The sequence below is a fragment of the Panthera onca genome, chromosome C2 (genome assembly GCF_046562875.1).
Source record: "Panthera onca isolate mPanOnc1 chromosome C2, mPanOnc1 haplotype 2, whole genome shotgun sequence".
In the NCBI taxonomy this organism is placed as follows: Eukaryota; Metazoa; Chordata; class Mammalia; order Carnivora; family Felidae; genus Panthera; species Panthera onca.
Window position 1 is genome coordinate 45636578 of NC_138347.1, and position 24655 is coordinate 45661232.

At 35.7% G+C, this 24655-nt stretch overlaps 1 protein-coding gene and 1 pseudogene across 6 annotated transcripts in view; one reads left to right on the plus strand and one right to left on the minus strand.

The window, feature by feature from the left end:
- Nucleotides 1–24655, plus strand: part of EPHA6 (EPH receptor A6) — an 865677-nt gene that overhangs the window by 690032 nt on the left and 150990 nt on the right. For 5 of the 6 annotated variants that reach the window (XM_060640206.3, XM_060640200.3, XM_060640203.3 and 2 more), the window contains one exon: nucleotides 16635–16760. The exons of the other annotated variant lie outside the window; for it this stretch is intronic. In XM_060640206.3, the coding sequence (XP_060496189.3) occupies nucleotides 16635–16760 (126 nt within the window). The remainder of the gene's footprint in view (nucleotides 1–16634; nucleotides 16761–24655) is intronic. 6 annotated transcript variants of the gene reach the window in all.
- LOC132684118 (signal recognition particle 9 kDa protein pseudogene) lies at nucleotides 6679–6935 on the minus strand (annotated as a pseudogene).

The window sequence follows — 24655 nt, forward strand, 5'->3', positions numbered from 1 at the left end:
GAGGGACGCTAACCTGAAGATAGGGAAGTCAATTAACAAATGGCTCCAGTGGTCCCGAGTAAAAGTAATGGTGGACTTAAAGAAGTTTTACAGTTGTGGGAAAGATGCAAGAAGGAGATGACTGACAACAATATTTTCTACATGGAATCCATAGAACACTGCACCTTAGGATGACAAATGTGAGAGAGGTCTAAATGATCCTCAAGTTTCCAACTTAGCAATTAGCTGAATGGTCAAGTCCATTCACTAAGTGAAAGGATACAGGGTGTGTGTGTGTGTGTGTGTGTGTGTGTGTATGTATGTTGGAGAAAGAATTATAGGAGTTATGATCCTTAGATCCTTGCTATCCTGAGGAATGGGGGAGTTTGAATAGGAAGGCTATCTCAAAAGAGATTTTCTGTGAAATCTTTTTTTTCCTAGAGAAAATACCCATCCTATATAGAATGTATCAATGACAAATGAGTTCCATCAAAATGTATTAGGTTTCTATGTTGCATACCTGAAACTAATAATGTATGTTAATTATACTTCTGTAAAAAAAATTGTTCTGTATCCTCTAGATAAATTATAAATACACATCATAAAATTGTCCAAAAAAATGTATCAGATTTCTATAAAGCTTCAAGAAGTTTACACATTCCACAAAAGTTATTCAGTAAATGTTTCCCTTGAGTAATCACGGAACAGCTACATCTACCTATGATGTTCGTAGTATCAGTGGGAGACAAACAGTGTATTGATCTCACCCCCTAGAGAGTTGTACCCTTCAAACATTCCCTCCATTCCACTCACCAACCAGCCTGACCAGCTGACATTCAGGTGGAGGCACAAAGTTTGGGGAAGTCTTCTGTCAGAATGGCTTAAGTATACCCTGACATATAAATCTTGACAAGCTTGGGTTCTTTTTGGGTCAGCAATATTTTCTGTCCTCAGGTTGATCCCAAAGTTACAGAAGTGGAAGAAGAATTCAATTGAGGCAGACTACTTGTTTTTCTAAATTCAAAGCATACCATCTTTATTTTATGTATGCACTTTATTTTATGGTTGAAAGGTAAAAATAAAAACTCATCCATGTACAAAACTATGGCATTAAAACTAGATTAGAAATGACTTGTGGGGTGCTTGCATTTATTAATCAGAATTAATTCTTGTCAAAAGTAAAAGGTTTATATCTAAAAATGGTAGAAAATATATGATAAGATTCATCTGGTCATTTATCAGTTTTTAAGTGTTAAGGATACAGTGAACAAGATCATAGGATATTGGCCTCATAGAAATTAGCTAATGGTGGAGATGTACAAGAATAGTCTAGAATAGCCAAAATGAAGAATAGTCTAGAATAGCCAAAATGATAATTATTAAGGCTGTTTCAAATTCAAAGAGATAAAGCAATCATAGGATATTGGTACAGTTAATTCAGGAACCAGGCATGTTAAAGGAGGCAAATCAAAAATCAGTTTAAGATTAGATTCTGTTGGGAGTAACAGAAAATTCCAAATAACAGTGGGTTAAAAGAATAAAAATTATTTCTTTCATACGTAAGCAACATTCAGAGCAATCTATGGCTAATAGGAGGGCTTCATGATTTTCAAAGACGCAGGCGTCATCCTTGAGTGGGCTGTCTTTAGCACACTGCCTAGGATGGATGCTTACGTCCCATGATTTCAGAAAGAGGAAACGGTAAACATGGTCTATTTCCTCCTTTTAGGGACACATACACTTACTTGATCACATACAACTTAATCAAATAACCTCATCTGGATGCATAAGAAAGCTGGAAAAAATATGGTCTTTATTCTGGCCAGCTATGTCCCAGCTAAAAATCAAGGAATCTGAAAGTACGAAAAAGGAGGAAAGATATTTACGGGCCACTGTCAATCTTGGCCACCATGAGGTCAGAGCATGACTAGGGATGTAGAACTTTACTCCAACATTAAGAATAAACCAACGTTGTTCCATTTGTGAACGTCCAGCATATAAGAGGCTGATTAGGTTGTAAAAGTTCTTTCAGATGGGGTATCTTCACCTAGTGATTATTCTTATGGTTTTTTCATGATATACATTTTATAAATTAAAAAAATCTGAGGAAACTATACTTTTTTGTCTCATTAAAGACTGAATATTTGAAAGTCTCACATTTGTTCATTGTATGAGATTGTGCTTAAAGTCTGGTGAATCAGTACTTTATAAACACACTCACACATACACACACAAACATGCAACTTTATCTTTATGCAACAATTTTCTTTGATCTATATATGTCATTTACCCAAAAATCTATCTCCTTTTCATTGTTTATTTCTTGACAAGCCTATTCCACTATCTATTATTTATCTTTGCCAGCACTTCTTTTCTATAAATACAGTTTGCTAGATTATACCTACATCTGTACTTAAATACGAACTTTCTGGGACTCTTTCCAAACTAAGAGTTTGTGATTACAGTTAAGCAGTGAAATTGTCACTTGCTTTTTCCTTTCTTGGAAGTACTCCATCTTCTTAGGTCACTGCCATCTAGTACTGCGAAAATGTGATTTGAAAAGCAAGTTTAAATAGAGCTTTCTAATTAGGCTGCATTCATTTATATTTTCCCAAACCTGCACCCAGGTTACCCTAAAGTTATATGCACCCAATTAAAGAATATTCAATTTGAGATCTATATGCCTTTGAGTATGAATGGGGTAACTCTCCATGATTGAGCTTGATCCAACTGCTCATTCAGCTGAAGTGAATTAAGTCTTCTAGGGCACCAGGGTGCCATTTAGGAAATTACCTCTGCCAGCACACTAAAATTACCTCACATGGGTGAGCAGCATTCTTCCAGGGAGTAGTTTCATCACCCCACTTCTCCACTGGCCCAACCTTATTGACGCTAAAGGGTGATTCATATGACACAATATTTACCTATGGCTCAGACAATAACAATGGCCTGCTCCATTTAAGAGCACATGTGCCAGTATTTAAAGGGTAAATGAGAGAGCCATTTTGTTTGGATTTTTTTTAGAAATCAGATATAAACAAAAGTGCATCATTGTTCCCTAAACTCTGAAACTATAAAATGTGGTGATAAACTCATCACTATATAATAATTCAGCTCCTTAAAAGTATCAATAAACAAACATCTTTTTTCTCTATTAACACAACATGTACACAAAATGAGTCTATTTAAGTAGCAATAAAATTGAATGTAATACTTTGAAAGCAGTAAGTTTTTATTTTTCACTTACAAATATAAATGTCCTTTTAATTTTAACTCACTCCAGTACGTCTCTTAGATAGTACTTCTCTCTACTCCAGACATTTATTGGTTCCTCTTTTGAAAACTAACATCCAGAGCATAAAATAGTTTTTGTGGTGCCATAATTTGTTAAATAATGCTTTTGAAAGTGGCTGGGTGCCCAAAGAGTCCATGCAGAAATAAAATGCACTCAAACTGCTTCCAAATGTTTTCCTTTCCAGATATATCATGTCAGAAGCTGCCATTCCTCTCACACTGTCGCTATATCCAAGAAGCTATAATCATGCACCACCACGAGAATACCTCAGCAAACTACCCAAATTTACATCCAAGCTAATATTGAAAACATAATAAAAAAAACGTGTATGCTAAGTGAACCAGTAATCTAATAATACAAGAGGCTGAAACTGCTTTGGAATTAGCTCTGAAAAATACATTGATCGGGGCATTTTCAACAGTGAACAACACCTGCTAGCTCCCTTTTTCTCACTTTCTCTCTTTATAAAATCCATGAATCTCCTTCAGCAATTCTCACAGAATAGGATGTACCTCGACCCTCATTTTGAACTCAGTCTAATGGCTGCCATGGATGACCTAATGGTCAGCAGTAGTGAAAATGGTGGCACAGCAAGGGGCTGGGAGATTGTCGGTGGAGGTATTATTTTAGGCAATCTGGACAGGCCCAGTTCATGTTGCTTAAGAGTAATAAAATCAGACTTCTTTGAGCCTGTTTCTATTTTTCTCCCTTATTACCAGCAATGAGTGTTACCTCAGATCAGACCTGGAAGTTAATATGGTTCCTAAAGGCACCAAGCTTAAAAATGGGAATGGCCTCAATAAAAATTAAAAGATACATAAAACTGAATAAGGCCTGACTCTCTTCAAGCCCATTTCACACTTATGATCATATTTAGACATAGATCCCAACACTGTTATTAGTTTGCTTCAGGCCACAGTTGAATTTGCTGGCTCAGATCTAGGAGAATTAGGCCCACAGAAAATGAATGGTGAGTCAGTCTCTCCCTCAGAGAACATCATCCTTAGTTCTGTGCTGCACATTTCTCTTGGGCTCAAGCAGTCAAGATTACTCTGCCCTTGAAATTTTCTCTCTCTTTGTCCCTTAAATGCATAAATGAGAGGACACATATAGAATACTGAAAGAAATGAAGTGGAGGGTATGTATGAAGGCCCCTTGTCTGGCTGTTTGTGTCATTAAGTGTCCCCATCTGTCTGTCTGAGAATAAAGAGCATATGAGCTAGAGAGTATGGCTTTGCATGCCATAACACTTTTAATGACTCTATTTTTGACTAACCCACTAAACCAATTACATGGATTTTGTCATTCCACCCTCAGAAGCTGCTCTCAAAACCATCAGTAACATTGTCATGAGTCAGGGAGATGTGGATGTGCTTTATACTTCCTGTGTTTACCTTCACAACTGACCCTGTATGCAGCATACCATGCCCAGTTCTGTCAGAAATAAAAATACAAAAATGAGAAACTCTTCAAAGAACTTATTGTAAGCTGTGTCATGAACAGAAACAATTATACAGCAAGGAAAAATGTAAGTGAGAGAGGGAAAAGAGCCAAGAAAGGTCGGTAGAGGCCTTATGTGAGTGACTGCTTTGTATCAGATATTTTTTAAAACACTGTCTTGTATAATTGTCCTCATAACAGACTGTTTTCTACATGTTACTGAAATGGGAATTGAGGCTCAGGGAGTTGAAGTGACTTGAATACAGTCATCCAGCAGGCTAGGGCACAGCAATGTCTTGAAACAGAGCCCCTCTGACTTCAGCACCTGTGTGCTTTCCATGGCAGCTTTACTGCCTCCTGAGGGAGCACAGAAGAGGGCAGATTATTCCAGCCGTGAGAAAACAGAAAGCCTCTTAAAAGAGATGGCACTTAATCAGGGCATTTAGAATGGGTCAGGCCAAGATAGGGCATTCTTACTTTGTGTTGGAAGGAGTGAGCCACACATTTAAGTAACAATGAAAATTCTTATGTGTTTGGAGTAAAAAGTCAAGATTTTTTGAAACCATTTTTTTAACAAAAAATATCTTGGAGTGCCTGGGTTGCTCAGCGGTTGAGTGGCTGACTCTTGATTTCGGCTCAGGTCGTCATCCCAGGGTAATGGGATCAAGCCCCACATCGGGCTCCACACTGAGCATAGAGCCTGCTTGAGATTCTCTCTCCCTGACCCTCTCCCCTGCTTGCTTGCTCTCTCTATCTCTCTCTCTCTCAAAAAAAAATAATGTGGTAATCAACATGTGAACATTACACTTAGGTGATAAAATTTAGGTTGCAAATATAAGGTAAACATCAAACAACACCATATTTTCAGTTTAACAGAAAATATAACATTTATGGGGCACCTGGGTGGCTAGGTCAGTTGAGCGTCTGACTTCAGGTCAGGTCATGATCTTGAGGTTTATGGGTTCGAGCCCCATGTCAGGCTCTGTGCTGACAGCTTGGAGCCTGGAGTCTGCTTCCGAGCCTGTGTCTCCCTCTCTGCCCTCTCCCCCACTCTCACTTTGTCTCACTCTGTCTCTCAAAAATAAATAAATGTAAATTTTTTTAAAAAAAGAAAGTATAACATTTATGACAGTCATGCTTAACACCTAGGTTAGTACAGAAATGGGCAGGGATGTCATAGAGGTATGCAAAGATTTAACAGTTCAAAAACCCTTAGCACTTCTCAGAAAATATGAATGGGAAATATGTGGCAAATATTTCTGTAATATGGTAGTTTCAGTCCATTAGTGATCAGTATGCATTTAAAGTAACTGTAGCTGTTTTTGAACATGGAAAACTAGATTCAAAGTAAGTCTTTGCTCAACAAGCTAATGATAGTATGAATCCCTTATATTTAAAAGTATAGTTTAAATTTGACAAGTTTAAAGTAAAGCATTTTTGTCTTTGTAGTAACTTTAAGATATTGACACTATGCTAATAAATAGGTACACTGCTGTGCAATTAATTCCATTACCATATTTTATATTTGTTGGTCATCATTAGCATAAATTTTATGCTTCAGAAGAAATAGATCAATCTAGCAAAATGGTGACAATTAATTTTCTTTTAAAGAGAGATTGACCAAATTTAAGGAAGAATTGATATCTCATTTCCAAATTACTGATACAAAATTACCAGAGAATATAGTTATATATTTTGACCAACACCCAATAATGTGCAAAAAAATTGCAAGATAGATGCATTTCCTGTTCAATTTCCAAAACTAAATAAAAGCTTCCTGACTGAAAGCATTTACATTTTTCACTCTCTAAAGTAAACATTAGAAAACAAAGTACAAAAAAAAAAAAAATGATCTCTCAGCTTCTGAATAGCCCACTTAGTTACATAAAGTATTTTCTGTACCAACACTTTCTCAAATTCAAAAGATATTTACTTCCTAAGAATATGACAAAACAGCCTTCATTTCAAATCATTTGGTCCGTTTCCATGGCAACACTGCGGGATTCCTTGGCTACTGTAAGTTGCATTAGTTGACTATGGAATTTCTCAATTTGCGTCTTGATCTTGGTCTGTTCTATACACCAAACAAACTAAATCATTTGTTATTTAATTCACAAACTCCCATCAGAATGTCTATATTTGAGAACCACACGTGTCTTGATAGGACTGACAAGGTCAGGGCCAAGAGACTAAATTCCTTCCGAGTCTGGTACTGCAGCATCTTGAGCCCATGAAGGAATAGGAAAGGAGGCAAGGCCTGGACTGGAAGCAGTGCAACCTGGCCCACCTACCTCTGAAACCATACTTATTCTTTGGGTTTGAATTCATCAGTAAGGAGAATGTGAAATTTTTTAATGAGGAATAACATGATCTGAATTGAAAGGACTCAAGGAGGTGTCCACCTAAGTGTCTACACCACGCAGGTAGGGACATGGAAGGAAATCCCACATGTTTACCTTGAGTGCAAATTGGCTGGAAAAGTGGACATGTCTTTGCCAACACCACACCTTTATGGTACTACTTCAGTCATACACTTACGGTATCAGAATTGATGTAAAGTCATTGGGGTCTTGATTAGTTTTGTTCTCTATTGGCTATTCTCAATTATTTTCAAGACTTACTGTGTTCCTTGATTATTTTCAAGACCAAATTCTCGAAATGATAACTATTAAACCAAATTATCTTGTTATCTAGTCCGTACCACATACATGTCAGATGAATACCATTCTTTTTTTTAGGGTTTTATTTAAATTCCGCTTAGTTAACATACAGTGTAATATTAGTTTCAGATATACAATACAGTGACTCGGTGCTTCCATACAATACCCAGTGCTCATCACAACAAGTGCACTCCTTAATCACCATCACCTATATCACCCCCCCACCCACACTCACACCTACACCTCACTCTGGTAGCCATTAGTTTGTTCTCTATGGTGAAGAGTCTGTTTCTTGGTTTGCCTTCTCTCCAAATCAGTACCGTTCTGACCTTAAAAAGCTAACAGGTCTTTGAAAGGAATTTCAATCACTTAGCCTTTAATGAGACATGTTTGGTATTATGTTTTAGCACATTTTTTGGTAGATAAGACGGCCAATGATGTTATCACCCATATCTGGAAGTGAAACTAAATCCATAACATTCTCTTTCATGCTTTGTACATGAGAGACAACAGTGTGATACACCTGACAGCAAGGTACATGCTAGCAACCAATGACTAATCCCGACTGAAGGCGGCCTTAGAAAATTACAAAGAGGCAGAGGCAGCCTGCCTCATGACCTCTTTATCAAGTGTACAAACTTCCCTTTAATAATGTGACAGATATACCCACAGTTTATAAATACTAAATACATAGCACACTCTGGCTGCAAAACTAAATAGATCTAGCTCTCATATGCATGGATTAATGCTGCTTAGCAGCTCCTTAACTGACACCTTGGCACCCGAGGTAAAAAGCATTTTTATAAAAGAACATATAGGGTTTTGTTGTTGTTGCTGTTGGGTGTTGTTTAAAGAACATATGAAGTCTGACCCCAGAAAGAAAAGCTGGGTAGCAGTCCGCTGACCAAGGCCCTGTGTGGTGACTCCATCAGGAAGACATGCTTTTCAAGTACAGGTCACCCCTTCACCACTTCTTAGATAAAAGAACTCTAGAATTTAAATTTTTTAATTAGAATTTTACTTGTCCCTCATTCCTAAGTGCTTCTTCATAAGCACTTCGTGGAAAGTCACAAATCTCATTGAACTTTAATAATTATACACAGTTTTGAGGATATTTATATTATTAGAGTATACATGGTTTTAAAATCTCTGATATCAAGAAAACTCAGTCTGTTATTTGTCCAAATAAAGTCAAACTGCCTTTGAACTATTCATATAAAGGTGGTTTTAATTCAACTCAATAAACATTACATCGAGCCCCCACTATGTGCAAGCTCTGGGACTGGACATATAGAGGAGAATAAAACATGCATGACTTGTCCCTGTTCTTCAGGGATCACATCCTAGTAGAAAAGACAGATATGTAAGCCAGAAGTCACCTGATGGCAGCCCACAGGCTGAACTCAGCTAAGAGGTATGTTTTTGATTTGATTTCTACAGTGTTGTTTAAAACATCTGAATTTGTTGCCCTTAGCCAGAACTTTCATTTGACCCAGTGCCTTTGTCATCAGTTATTTTTGGTCATCAATTTGATATACCTATTTATTATACCCGAAGGGCCATAAAGGCATTTGCATTTGGTATTACAAAATTGTAAACAAATAAATAATGTATCTATGATAGTGTTCTACCTCTGTTCTAGTAGCTAAGACTAAATGGAGGCACAGAGGAAAGAATATGAGTTCTCCCTGGGTATGTCGGGCATGTTTTGACAGAAACCAGAGGCCAGAAGGGCTTTTCAAGAGGAAATGTCACGGAGGCATAGAGATATGCCATGGTAGGTCAAGTTTAGGGAATTAAAGAAGATAATATTTCTCTCTCACTATTGAACGCTTACTTTTAGCCACTAACAGGCACTTCCCATGATGTGCAGTAAACCATTATAAGTGATATGTTTATTATTAGCTCCATTTTTCAGATGAAGAAATTGAGTATCAGAGAAGCTAAATAATTTACCCTAGATTAATCAGCTGGTGAATGGTAGAATCAAAATTCTGGTCTCAAGCCTAGGCATTTTCAAAAAACTGATGAATGTGTTGGCATATTGCAAATTTAGTCAGGACAGTTTTTTAATAATTAAGATTCCAAGTCCCACCACATACAAACATAGGTAAGACCACTGGACATAATCCGTATTTGGGGAAAATATAATTCAATGTAACAAATGGGATAAAAATTATGTAAACAGATTTTTAGAACTTAAAGGAAATTCGGCTAAGTGCTAGCCCAAGTTCATCATTCTACAGATAAGGAAACTCAGACATTTAAAACATTTGTTTTTAAAGAGTCAGAGAATGTCTACTTTAAATATAAATTTAAAAATACTTTAATAAATGTCTTTTTTGATCAGCTTCAGAATATCTTAATTCTCTTTGTTAATGCTAGCTTTAAAAAAATACAACCACCATAATTTTGTCATGCATATCCTAAAAGTTCAAAAATAACTCAAGGAAAGCTACAAATTTCTTTTTAAAAGCATTGCAGAAATAACTCATAAAAATCCAGCCATGAAACTACCCTTTTTGCTTCAATACTTTTATTGTGACCTATTGAACAACAACAGGATGATAAATCTATAAAATTCATATTGCAGTGACCTGAAGGATTAAAAAAAAGCCAAAAACAAACAGTAATGGTTGCATGATCTTTAATTGTATTTGGTGCTGCAGAATCTTCAAGGAGATTAGCTGTGTAGCTAGCTAAAAAGGAAAACATGAATTTAGTTGTAGGCATATTTCCATTTATAATAATTTAGGAAATGAAAAGATTTTGTAATTGTAACTTTGGCTTAGCTTAGTTAGAATCATTTCCTGAAAATAACAGTGTCCTATCAAAAATTGATTTCCTCTTTTTGTACTAGAAATGTATGTTGTAGTGCAAAAATCAAACAAAAAAAAATAGGTGCTTCAAAATATTTACTGAACAAATGAATAAGTGTATGAATGAGTTATTTATGAATGTAATAGTTCCCTTTCACATGTTAGGCCTAATTGATAATTAGGTCTCATCTAGGCTGTTGGCCTAGGAAGCAGTTGAACAGGCTCAGTACTCCTTTAGATCCTCGCAAGATATTTGCCAAAGGAGCAATTTATTACTTTTCATCTAACCATTTTTTCAATCCACTTATTCCATTTGCCTTTATTGAAACCCTACTCTGTGCAACTTCTGATCAAGTTAAAGCAGACAATGTTGGGGTCCCAGCTGGCACACCTACTACACCACGATGAGGCAGGTATCTTTTCTCCACCAAACTAGGCACAGCAGCTTAGTTTTTCCTGCATGTTATTAAGTAAAGAGAATTAAAGATTTCTTTGGAGTAAAAAAAAAAAATGTATTCTTTAAATGCTTTTTTAAAAAATGTCTTCTTACTGTTTCTGGTCTTCCTTCAATGGTCATATAACTCTTAGAGTCTGAGGCTTCAACCACCATCACAAAAAATTAGGAAGCATATGTTCAAACAAACAATGAGCTTATGATTTTGTTTTGTTTTGTTTGTACTTCTCTTGGTAGAAGAGAGAATGTGTGCTCTATAAATTTTTGGAACAGAAATAGAAGAGAGGCACACAGGAGAGAAAACATGAGATACACTAGGACTGGAAGGAAACACACTTTCTGACGCAGGATGAGTGGAATGGACAGGTAGACAAACAGCAGGTAGATAGACATACGGATGGATAGGCAGGCATATGTATAGAGAACGAGTAGAGAATCTTTGAACGTTCTGAAGTGAGAATTCCTCAAGAAAAATAGCCCTTGAGATAGCCTTTGGTTTAACAGACTATGTTATCATTGAACTTTGCTCATTCACACTGTAGCTCAGAGGTACCATCATTAACCTAAACTACGCAGTCATGTAGTAGCTACCATATGCCTGTTAAAGAACTGAATACTGGATACTTAAGGCTGAAGAAAGGATCTCTACTCTGATGCATACATACTCAATTCTCAACTCTCCAAAATTTTAGTCATTCCCTTTTCAGTAAACATATTTGAGCCAAAACTCTTTACTATGTGAATACTGATTTGTTTATGTTATGTATTTATTCAGTTATACTTTGTTACCTTTTATATTATTATAAAATACAAAAGGAATAAAATTATTTTGACATAATATTCATTTTATATACTAACAGCATAAAATGTATCACTATAGGATCTGATGATTAAGTTCAGCTTATTTTGACACTTGATTTCAAATAATACTCATACCACACATGCACAATATACACAAGATGCTACATATTTAGGACTTTTTGTGATTTCTTTTTGCATCAGTGTAGATCATCCTTGTATCACATTATAGTTGACAAAGAGCTCTTTTTAGCAGTTGGAGACGTGGTTTTTCCGTTTTCTGTGTGTTCTGTATGTTTGCTTGGACCTTTACTACCTATTTTCTAATGTATACACAAGGTTGAGAACCACTGTATAAGGAACAACATGGCTTCTGGGATGACTGCCTGAGGCCAGGTGAAATCAAGGCCTTGCCCTAATTGTTCAAGCTCTTGAAGTAAATGTTTTCCTTCATAAATACTTCAGCATTTTTCTCACTGTTTTATTGTTTAAACAAGCATTTTCCAAAATTCTCTGAGTATACACCTCTAACAATAAAAATGTTGAGCATTATACATGGAGAGTATTATGAATATATTTTATTTACAATTTATTTAATACACATGGGTGCATATATTTCCAGTTTACAATTCTAAACTGTATTTAACTGCATCTAGGTGTTCTTTTTCTACACATAGGTCAAAATGTGTATCTGCAAAAACAAAACAAGATGGAGACAATTTGAAGTAGCCACATCTGAAAAAAATTCATTATTATAGGGATATTTCCTTTTTTAAATTTTTCAGACAATATTAAATTACTGATGCATGATCTTCAAAGAAGGGATTTTTATCTGTTCGGTTTTTGTTTATGTGAGTGGTGGAGGGCGGTAGTTCTGCATTAGAAAATTTAATCAGCCTACCTCGGTTTCTCACCCAAAGAGATTTCCTTTTTGAAAAAGAAATTAGGACCATTTAAGGATATTGTCTTATATTTATGATTATTTACTTTAACCCTTACAAGCAGCCCCATGAGGTAGGGTCAATTGTTATTTTCACTTTACGTATAAGGAAATTAAGGCGTAGAGTTTAAAGTCATAGTCAACTTTTTACACAAATTCTTAACGATATTGAATGTCCAATGTAAAGTTATCTCAAAGAGATCACTGCAATATCAAAATGAAATTTTGTTTCATTTGGTTTAAGTGTTAAATATATTTTACTATAACTCGTTGAAAACTGGTTACTCTATAGACCACATTACTTTCAGATAATCTGGGCAATCAGAATCCTCCATTAATTGATCAGACCAGATGTCAAAATTCGGGCCATGTCAACTTCTGCATTTTTTACGCTGTGGTTACTAGCAACCATTATTTTAAGGATGCTTTTCTCTCAGACAATGTTTCTCAGTGGTGTTACTAGCATTTTGAGGGAAATGCTCCTTTGTGCATGGGGTATACCAGTTATTGCGATGCCTTTAGTTCACATGCGGACCCTCACTCACTAAATAATGTCTTTCCCCAGTCATAATTTGCAGTACTCCCTAAGCAACCTTGACAACCACTGAACTACTGAAGGACAGATAAATTAACTCCTGCAGCCAGTAACTTATGTTAATTTACCTTATACCAGTAGTTAATAGTGTCTTTTGTTAGTGTGATACCCAAAAGTGTTTGGAATTATATTTGAGTAGTGTTGCCAGAGTTAGCAAATAAAAATACAGGACACCTGATTATCTGGTAACTCTATATTAGAGATAATATAATGCTAGTGTCCTATCCTGGTGTCTCTTTAACTCACCGACTCCAGATCACTAACAAATTGGAAACTCACTTGTTTGAGATTTAGAAAAGCATGTGTGAAGTGGCACATCTTATATTTCAAATTTGTAGTGGCTAAAGGAATACTTTCATCAAATAAAAATCTAATTTATATTGACAAAGAGTCTGTTGAATGCACGTAAAAACAAAATACTGATGGACATTTATATTTATCCTGCTACAGGTGTTTGATGTTGTTCATTCTTTAACTACAATATAATTAGTAAGTTCCACAATTGCTTATTTATTTTGTTGTTGTTGTTTTGTTTGTTTTATTTTAAATCCACTATAGTTTACATAGTGTAATATTAGTTTCAGGTGTACAATACAGTGATTCAACACTTCCATACAACACCCAGTGGTCATCACAAGTGCACTCCTTAATCCCCATCACCTATTTCACCCGTCGCCCCACCCACCTCCCCTCTGATAGCCATCAGTTTTTTTCAGTATAGTTAAGAGTGTGTTTCTTGGTTGGTGTCTCTCTTTTTTCTTTGCTACAATTACGTATTAAAAAAAAATAATAAAGACAGCGAGGGCCAGCAACTTAAGCAGTAGAGCAAACCAGACTAAAATTACTTCATATCAAATCCCAGAGGTTCCTGAACTTAATTTCTTGTAGATTAAGAGATAAGGGAATTATAACAAATAAATTCAGCTTCATTATTCAATTGTGAAAACAGAGCTATAATGTTTCATGCAATCTCTATTGACATGACTGACCCTAAGGAGGAAACTGATAAGGCATTATTATCACATAATATCATATTTCAATTGAATACGTATTCATGTACACCAGCTTTTCTGTTTGTTTCATATATTAAAAAATGACAGTCCCTTAAGGAAGAAATGCCACAATAAATGAAAGACCTTTTAACCCACAGTAAAGAAACATCACAAAGCCATTATGAATGATGCAGCAGGTTTAGGAAAATGAAAGCTGCTATTAAATATGACAGGCTGTCACAACAATAGAAATAGTAATCAATGTAATCATAGCAATAAAATAATATTTGTATTTTGTTTCTTTCAAGGAGTTAAAATAATGGACATCTTTTCTAAGTTAACAATTTCACATAATATGGCAAAATAATAAAAAGAAAGATAAAAATCTCTAAATCTGAAGCATATTAAAATTATTTAAAGTCTGCTCTACACACTTTTGTTTTTCTCAAAATTTCTTTTGAGATAATTGCATTTATATTCTTTTTTCTTTCCTGTGCATGATTATGTTCTTTTGTTTTTTTTTACAATCTAATATTCTTTTTTCTAAGTTTGTTTGTTTGTTTGTTTGCTTTTGAGCAAGAGTGTGCACACAAGCAGGGGAGGGGCAGAGAGAGGGAGAAAGAGAGAATGGCAAGCAGGCTCTGCCCTGGACTCAAACTGAACGAACCATGAGATCATGACCTGAGCTGAAATTAACCAACGTAACCAATTGAGCCACCCAGGTGCCCCTACAATCTCATATTCTTGAACCAAACTTCTTATCACTTGGCTTCAATAAGTCCATAATCAGCTAGAATTGGAATATTTCTGTTTTTACCGCCTATAATAAAATCTGAATTTCTTATAATTATTTTCTCTGTTGTAAAATCACCACTTCTTTTGTAACTTTAAGAATACAGTATAAATATATAATTGTCTCTACCTGGTATTCAGTAATGCTCCATGGTGATGGGTACTTTCTCAGACAGTGTTGAAACATTGCAACGTGGAAAATGCCTTGCATGGGAAACATTGTACATGAGGAAATATTTGTGCTCAATGATATATATACCCCATGTAATAGCAAAGGAGAAGTTAGATTCATTGTTCATCAAAAGTTCCCTCAGAACACTTTCTGACCTACTGCTTGGCACTTTAGCCACATCCCTTCATGTTTAAGGGACTCAAACTCTGCTGGACCTTTCCACTAAAGCCTCATAAAATCAATAGCAAAACCAGCTTAATTACAGCATTTGATTTTCTTTCCATGCTTTCTTTATTCCAACACACAATAAATAGGCCTCACCCATTAAAATATACATTGTAACTTCGCTTTCTAAGCATTTCTAAAAATCTAAGAAATCCTGGCTTTTCTTTAGCAACAACTCTCTCTGTAGAAGCAAGATGTATACAATGTGTTATGCCAGGTCCCTTTAATCCTGGTCAGATTTCAAAGAGGCTATGAATTTTAACATATTTTAGGTGCGAAATTTGTGTCAAGGAACAGAATGAAGTCTCTTCAAAAATGTAAGACTTGCTAAAACTGAGCCTGAGAGGATTGATTCAAGGTCTCTTTAATTGAAAACTGCTGGGCCTGATTGGAGCTTCAGGGGCCCCAAATGATGTGCATTCCTTATAACCATCAGTGTAACTTGCTTTTAGAGTGTTACCGTGATTAAACTTAGATATACCATATCAATTACCAGTACTGCCCATGCACTGAGAGTGCATGTATATTAAATTTTCTTCTGAATGATTTTAGTGTCTTTCAGGTCATTGAGATACCAAATTATAATGCTGTTATTCCAAACTGAAGGGTTTCTGATTCATATTCAGAGAATAGCAATCTCCCAAATAGGAAATGGCTCATTATTCATTTTTAATCTACACTGGGAAGATTTTGTCCTAGGAGTGTGCCACCTAAGTGACATCACTTCCCTTTTTCATGCCTTAGTTTGCTAGTCTATAAATGAGAATTTTTTGACTGGATGACCTATGATGTCTTTTCCAGCTCTGACATTCTTTTATTCACAATTCATGATATAATCTTATGAATAAACTTCCAAGTGGTTTCCTGTTGGGTTTTTTTGCTTCACAGTAGCCTTCTTAAAAGTGAAAAAGCGTGTGGTTCTACCTTTGCAAGCTCTGTCTTCTCCCTAATAGAAAGGTGTAACAAATTAAGAATTGTGGATATGGATTTCCTTACCGCTATTTCAAAAACATATATAATTGCTGGATGGTGTAAAAGCTTTCCTCATTTTAAGCACCACTGCTGATAGACCTAAAGCAAAACACTGCTTCTTCCAGTGCAGCTTTGATCTCAGATCCCGCTGTGGCTGTCTCCTGCATGTCTGTCACTCATGTGGACAACTCTGCAAATAGACAACCTCAGTGACTTTTATTTATATCTGCTTTGTCAAATGTAGGTTTGGAAATTTTATCTTCACATTCTACTACTTGTACATCGTTTGGGATTATAACTAGTTAAGAGTACTTTCTTTTCAAAACCTAAGTTTTTTTTTTTTTTAAATTATGAATAAAAATGCATTCATTCCTTTTAATTTTATAGCTTCCTTGTAAGGTTTGATGTTTTTATTAATGATAGGATTTTTTCCCCAGTTAAATGATCAACAGCTTTTCCACAAATAGATTTTGATTAATGTCCATTTTTATCTCTTAAAAGGATCCTTCCCGGCCATTGGGGTGGAGGCGTTTTGCCCCAGCTTCCTGAGGGCAGGGTTTTTAAATAGCATCCAGGCCCCGCATCCAGTGCCAGGGGGAGGATCTCTGCCCCCCAGGATTCCTGCTGGTAGGTATTTCAGGTGAAGTTTTCTGCCACCATATACAGCACAGGACTGTGCTCACAACTGAAAGATACACAATACAGAAATAAATATTTCTAAGATATATTGTTGAAAAAAAATACAAGTGACCTTTCTTTAATGCAGGGACCACATTTATAATATCTAATGCCGTGAAAGTGGTAAAAGGAAGTGGAAGACAGATCTGTAACCTGAACACCCAGTTAGCATACTGCTGCTGCCTCCTCTAGAATAATTTTTACATAAATAAGGACTAGAGCTTCAGATCTCAAATTTTATAACTCAAGAATAAAAATAAGATAAAGTGGAGCTACTTTGCCACTTGGAATTCACTAGAAAAGAGAATTAAAAACAGCATTATTGACAGGCAATTCCGTGTTTGAGCAAGTTTATAGAGATTTAATTAAAGTTTAATTTTACTAAAGAGAAATGATAGGAAGAAAAGCCAGAAAGTAGCAAATTTGAAACTTGAAGAACTTTTTTGAAAAAGAATATTAATGCACAGTTTCCCCTTAAACATGTCAGTCTGACCAAAGCTGTATTTTATCAATGAAAGAAAGAAAATATAGGGAATTGAGCATTTTTCTTCATGTTTATTTATTTATTTTGAGACACAGAGAAACAGAGAGCAAGTGAGAGAGGAGCACAGGCTCTATGCTGACAGCACTCCAGGGCTTGATCCTACCAACCATGAGATCATGGCCTGAACCAAAATCAAGAGCTGGATGTCTAACCGACTGAGCCAGGCAGGCACCCCGAAAATCGAAAATTTTAAAATGCAATTTCAGGGGCACCTGGGTGGCTCAGTTTGGTGAAGCATCTGACTTCAGCTCAGGGCATGATCTCATGGCTCATGAGTTTGAGCCCCTTGTCAGGCTCTGTGCTGACAGCTCAGAGCCTGGAGCCTGCTTCGGATTCTGTGCCTCTTCCTCTCTCTGTCCCTTCCCCACTCACTCTCTGTGTCTCTCTCACAAAATGAATAAACATGAAAAAAATTGGTAAAAAATACTTTTAAAAAATGAAATGAAATGAAATGAAATGCAATTTCAAAGTTTAGTAAATCACTTTCTGGATTATCCATGATATTATTTCCGAAACAAATTGCTTTTTTCCCTGCCAATTTATAAAATATCAAGCTGCCTTCTTCTGTTGTATAAAAGATATAAACCCACTTTATATTTTGTATGTGTCTTAGCAAAATAGAATTAGGGTATTGATTCTTGGAGTTTTGTTTTGTTTTGTTTTGTTTTGTTTTGTTTTGTTTTTTGAGAGAGAGAGAAGCAGAGGGTGAGGGAGAGAGAGAATCTTAAGCAGGCTCCATGCCCAGTGGGCACGTCATGGGCCTCAATCTCACAACCATGAGATCATGACCTGAGCTGAAATCAAGAGTCGGACCCTTAACCAACTGAGCTACCCAAGCACCCCTTGGAGCTTTACTTATTGTAATTCTAGGGGTACCTTGGTGGCTCAGTTCCTTAAGTGTCTGACTTGATTCAGACTCAAGTCATGATCTCAAAGTTCATGAGATCCAGCCCCCGTCAGCCCCCCCACTGGGGGTGGAGCCTGCTTAAGATTCTCCCTCGCCTTCTGCCCCTCTCCCTGCTGTGTCAAAAAAATTTTTTTAATTAGTGTAATTCTGCTGTTTTTTAGTCATGATTGTGCCACAAATTATGGTGATGATATCAATGTATTCAGGAGGGCTGGCCCAGCCAACCAATCCTGGGAATGTTTGAAGACACTAGGAAATCCAATAAAAACAAAATTCCAACACGCACATTTCTTGCTTTTCTTAACAATATTATACCAACAAGGCCTAACATTATTACATTTCTATTTTTCTGTTGCTCTTAAATTACCCTTGCCTTCTTAATTAAAACATACAAAATAGCAAATCGTAAATATGCTTTGATGTCGTTTGGTTTTATCATTGGACAATTACCGATATGGTTGGAGGCTTTGTGGCCAGCAATGCCACTGATACAGTAGGAACCAAAACTACATGAATTTAAAACTAGCAGTTTTAATTCTAATGAGTGCCACTTTTTTTTCCTCTTTAGAAACAAAAATGGTATCAGTTGCTCAGAAATGTTATTATTCTTACTGTTGGTGGTGATGGTGGTGTTGCAAAAGACACAAAATAAAAATCTATGTAAGCTAAGCTCTCAGAGCTGCAAATATAAAAAGGCAGTTTTCACATATATTATTAATATCTCAGTGATTAGAATTGAGGAATGGATGATTTGTAGTTTAATAGCTTAATCCTTAACTCTTAATGACAAATCTCAGTGGATTTAGGTATGTTTGGCAGAAATGACATTACACAGTTCAGAAGTAACTTGAATTATTCAGCATTACTGCTAAAAATAAATAAATAAATAACCCTTGTCATTTAGCCACTGAGAATAATAGAAGAAAGATGATGTTTCTATAGCACATACACAGAAGCAACTTTCTAGAGAGAGATCTGAAAAAACACTCTAGCACTCTGTTCTTCTAGGCTTTAAGCCAAATTTGCCTCCAGCTTTCATAGGAAAGAAAACTCAGTTCAGTTTCCATGACTTACATACAAATCAGGTGTAACAAAATTGCTTCATAAAAAATTTATAGATCTAAACTTGTTCCTGTTCCCTCAAACTGAAATTAACTCAACTCACTTTTCCTGGCTTATATCACTTTGATAAGTGATCCCTGTGCATTTCCTCTGGCACTATTCAGTAATGACTGCTACAGTTTCAAAGGTAATTTTTATCCTCTTACATTCATCTATAGGTTATTTCCCGAGAATTTCCTTTATAATTTTGTGTAAAGGAGAATGAAGTAGTAATCATGAGTTTTTATTCTTTCATATTTTTTAAAAGTATTTCTTTGCTATCTAATAAATGAACTCATCACCCGTTAGGTTTAGGACATCATCAAGAAAATAGTTCCTCCCTTGACCTGTACCGTGGCACTTTGAACAGGTGGCCAATGTTTGACGGCGACTGGGCAGCAATCAATTTGCTTTATCCCAATTGATTATTTGTCACAGTACTTTGAGGGTCTCAAAAGACATTAGCTATGTGATTCAAGGAAATCACAAAGCCTGTCCTAATGATGGTGCTAATTTAGTTCCCAGTTACTTATCTTAATCGAATTTAAATGAGATACACGATGATGTTTCTTATAAAATCATTTATTTGTATTCATGTCACACTATGCTATCAAGGAACAGTGTTTATATAGTACTTATTTTTTTAAGTCTATTTATTTAATTTGAGAGAGAGACAGAGAGCACACACACACACATGGGAGGGGTAACGAGTGAGAGAGGGAATACCAAGCAGGCTCTGCTCTGTCAGCGCAGAGCCCAATGGGGGAGTTGCACTAATGAACTGTGAGATCATGACCTGAGCCAAAACCAGGAGTGGGACTCAACCCACTGAGCCACCCAGGTGCCCCTATAGTACTTATTTTTGCACTAACTGCAATGAATCATTTAATTATGAGACCCAGAAAGCAGACAAGCCTAAAATCAGTATTTATTTAACTATTGTCAATTGTTTATACTGTCTATATGACCTTTTTTATTTCTAGAAAGGTCGTAGTAAAGAGTTATCTTTCTTAGTTTCAAATAGAGAAAAATGCCAGAAACTAATTGACTGAAAATTAAATAGCAAGTATATTCATATATTTATTTTCTTTCTTTTTTTAAATTTATTTAAATTCAAGTTAATTAACATATAGTGTAGTACTGGTTTCAGGGGTAGAATTTAGTGATTCATCGCTTACGTATAACACCCACTGCTTATCCCAACAAGTGCCCTCCTTAATGCCCATCACCCGTTTAGCCCAATCCCCCCCCAACCTCTCCTCCAGCAACCCTCAGTTTGTTCTCTATAGTTAAGAGTCTCTTATGGTTTGCCTCCCTCCCTGTTTTTATCTTATTTTTCTTTCCCTTCCCCTATGTTCATCTCTTTTGTTTCTTAAATTCCACATATGAATGAAATCATATGATATTTGCCTTTGACTGACACACTTATTTCACTTACACTCTAGTTCCATCTAGATACATTGTTGCAAATGGCAAGATTTCATTCTTTTTGATCACCCAGTAATATTCTTTGATGCAGTGCCTTTCAAGCAGTAGTTACTCAATAAAGTAAGAAAGTCACAGGAGAGAAGAAGAGACAAGAGGAGAGAAGGAAATAGAAGAGAGAAGGAAGCTGAGAGAGGAGAAGGTAGAATGGCAGAACTGATATTATATTTTTTAATGCAAAGTCTTCCCCTGCTGTATACCTCCTTATTAAAGTCAAATTTGGGGCACCTGGGTGACTCAGTTAGTTAAGGGGCTGACTTCAGCTCAGGTCGTGATCTCAGAGTTCATGAATTCAAGCCCTGCATCTGGCTCTCTGCTGTGAACACAGAGCCTGCTTCAGATCCTCTGTCCTCCTCTCTCTCTCTGCCCCTCTCCCACTAATTCTTTCTCTCTCTCGCTCTCTTGCTCTCTCTCTGAAAAATACATAAACTATAAAAAATTAGAATCAAATTCTACCTCTCTGAAAAGAAGTAATGCCCCTTTTCTAAATGTATAATCAGGCACGTACTCTAAAATGGAAATAAATTGTCCTCTTTAATACATGTAGTTATTTCTTTTTTTTAATTTTTTAATGTTTATTTATTTTCATGAACAGAGGAGGGGCAGAGAGAGAGAGAAAAACACATAGAATCCGAAGCAGGCTCCAGGCTCTGAGCTGTCAGCACAGAGCCCGACATGGAGCTAGAACTCACAGACTGCGAAATCATGACCTGAGCTGAAGTTGGATGCTTAAATAATTGAGCAAGCCAGGTGCCTCCATCAAGTTATTTCTTTGATTTAATTCTGTAGGCATACAGTATCTGAAAGTAGGATGGAACATTTTTATCTGTCACAGAGCACTGATTACAAATAGGGTCTTAGATTTGTGGCTTATCGTATGACAGACTCTGCCTCTACCCAAACCCTTTATGTTTTTGGCGATTTCATACATATAGCATATACAAATAAAACCAGCATAATAAAGTTATTGAGAAATAAAATTACACAGTTACAATGATAGGATAATATATGGACGTTTCCTGATTTATTCTTTTCTGTCACTGCACAGCAATAACTATCTGACATTGGGTAGTATCTTAAATTTACACTAAGATCCAGACATTACAATGTGTCTTAAAAACTAGACCTACTTATAAAATATAAAAGCATACTCATTATCTAATATTTACTCAGAAAATAATAACCTAGGTTAGTATGTTTAGATCATCGAAATTCTAGGTTACATATTTTAGCAGTTTTTAGTCAGTTGTGGGAGACTGCATTTTTCTTTAATTAGGTAAATTTACATATATATTTATATGTAAATATATATAATTTACTATATATAATATTTATATGCATATACACACATTATACACACACACATATATATATATATATAATATTTACTTAATTATACACACACACACACACACACACATGATTCAAGACCAAACTCAAACATATGCTTTAAACTAACAAGATTTATCAAATATAACCAAAGTCTATGAAAGAGAAAACAAAGGAAACAGGCAGCATGAGGGATTTAGAAATAGATAAATTCTGAAAGAAATCATCGTTCAAGATCTTCCTAATACTTCCTTTGTGGTTAATCTTGGAAGCTCTTCAGTTGTTGAGGGACTGTTCTTCTGAAACACCATCTCAGTTTGTCTGCTAGTGCTTTAAATACAATGCTATATATAAAACACCTCTTTTGACATTTTTACCTGAGCTTCTCTTCATTGCCTTCCATGTGTTAGGTTCAAAGTAAATGGCAAAGATGGAGTGAATCAATCCCATGAGACTCCTCTGCCTACACTGAAACAGATAGCAGGAGAAATACGAACATATGGGACCCAAACACCAGATTTGCAGTCACTAAATATATAACTAAAATAATGTTTACTATTATTTTTTTACCCTTTGAAAAAAGATTTGAATGAGCCTTCTACTCAGTTAGCCAGACTTTTTCATATCCTCATGAATGTCCCCTGACTAACAATGTTAGGAAATGAATTCACAGTCCAATTTTCTATACACTAACAACAGATCTAAGTAGACCATTTCTATAGCAAAGGACTTACAGAGCTAAGCCAATATTAAAATGTCTTCAAAATCCATTAACCATGATTATCAATATTTTCCTTTCCATATTTCATGTGAAATCCTATCTGATATGGAGTCAGGGCAAATATTACATGCACTATTATTCAGGCAAAAAATTTTATTCAGAAGGCATATAGTTTAGATGGTAGAAATAAGTTAGGAATGATAAATAAAGTTGAAGCTGCAGAGATTCTCAGAGCTAGTGCATATAATATCAGTTTTGATGCATACAGAGGACTGAAGAAAAGCAGTAACACAAATATATAAGATTAAGTGGCAGACTTTGAAAGAATATATGTAAGTTAAGGAAAATTGGCATGAACTCAGTATGCCAAGGGAAATCAACAGTAGGAAAGTATATAACTTTTAAATACAACTGAACTGCAGTTCAGAAAAATCAAAGTAAACCATCTCATTTTTTATATGTTCAGGCATTCTAAAAAAGGTCAGTAACTTTGCTTGAGATCCATAATTTGATATTTCAAAATTAATCATTTCTGACAAAATAATTTATATTGGCTATAGTTCTGAGGATGATTATTCTTTTCATATTTTTATGTAGTATAGATGACAATTGACCTTATTTTATCTTTAACAAAATATTGTTGTAATAAATATGCATAAAAGATAAGAGACAGTGGTTTACTTTTTAAGTAAGAGACTTTTAAGAGGAGAAAAGCTCTTTAATTAAAGGATGTATATTTTATACATTTCTGCAGCTGAGAATGTTGCCAATTACCTTGAGTGAGGTGTGTGTGAATCAGTATTTGCATGTGCCCACTCAAACCAAAAGCTAATTATAAAGGGTATAGGAAAAACTGGATTAAACATACAAACTAAAATCCTGAATAAATTATTCAAAACATGAACTATGGTTAAAAAACAAAAAAGAAAAACTTTCATCTGGATTCCTAACTCCTAGATTCTTTGTTCCTTGACATTTGTGTGATTCCACCTAGGACCCAATAGCCCCTACTCAGTACTTATTTTATATGGTTCTCCCCAGAGAACCCTCCTCCTCGAAAGTTTATACATCTGCAAGCTTCAGAAGGAAACGCTGCAGAACTGCAACTCTTAAAAAACTGGCATGGGAAATCTGGGGCAGGAATGGGCAGGAGAACAAGATTATTCTATCTCAGGACTGAGGAGTGGCATAGAGAAAAGAGAGTCACTGATAAAATGACAGAGACCACTCCCAGCCAAGAGAAGCACAAGGAAAGTGATATGAGTAATTGTATTTCTAGTCATGTCCCCAATAAACTACCCCTTTAAAATATCTGCACACTGTTACTGCTATGTTAGATGGTTATTTAAAAACACTTTTTGGGATATACTGATAGTTTCAAAACCTGTGCAAGAGGGGCTGGCCGGATAATGTCAATGTGTGTTTAGTCTGCTTCCTCTATTGCTTCAAGTCAGTTGGTTCCAAAGAGCACGGTTCTTTGACTTACTGAGGAAAAATACACAACAGGTTAAAAAATAATTAAAAACTTACAGAAGACAATGTGAAGATGTTTCTTATCCCACATGGGATAAGAAAACTCAGGATGGGAGCATATACAAAATTGAAGGTATAATTCAAACTTTCAAATAATATCCAGTTTATGAAACCTTTAATCAATTGCAGAATTTATGAATAAGGACTCCTATAGAGTCCTGATGTTGTAATACAGGTCATGGACTCAGATTTCTAATGGATTATACTGTTTCTTGGTCAAAAAT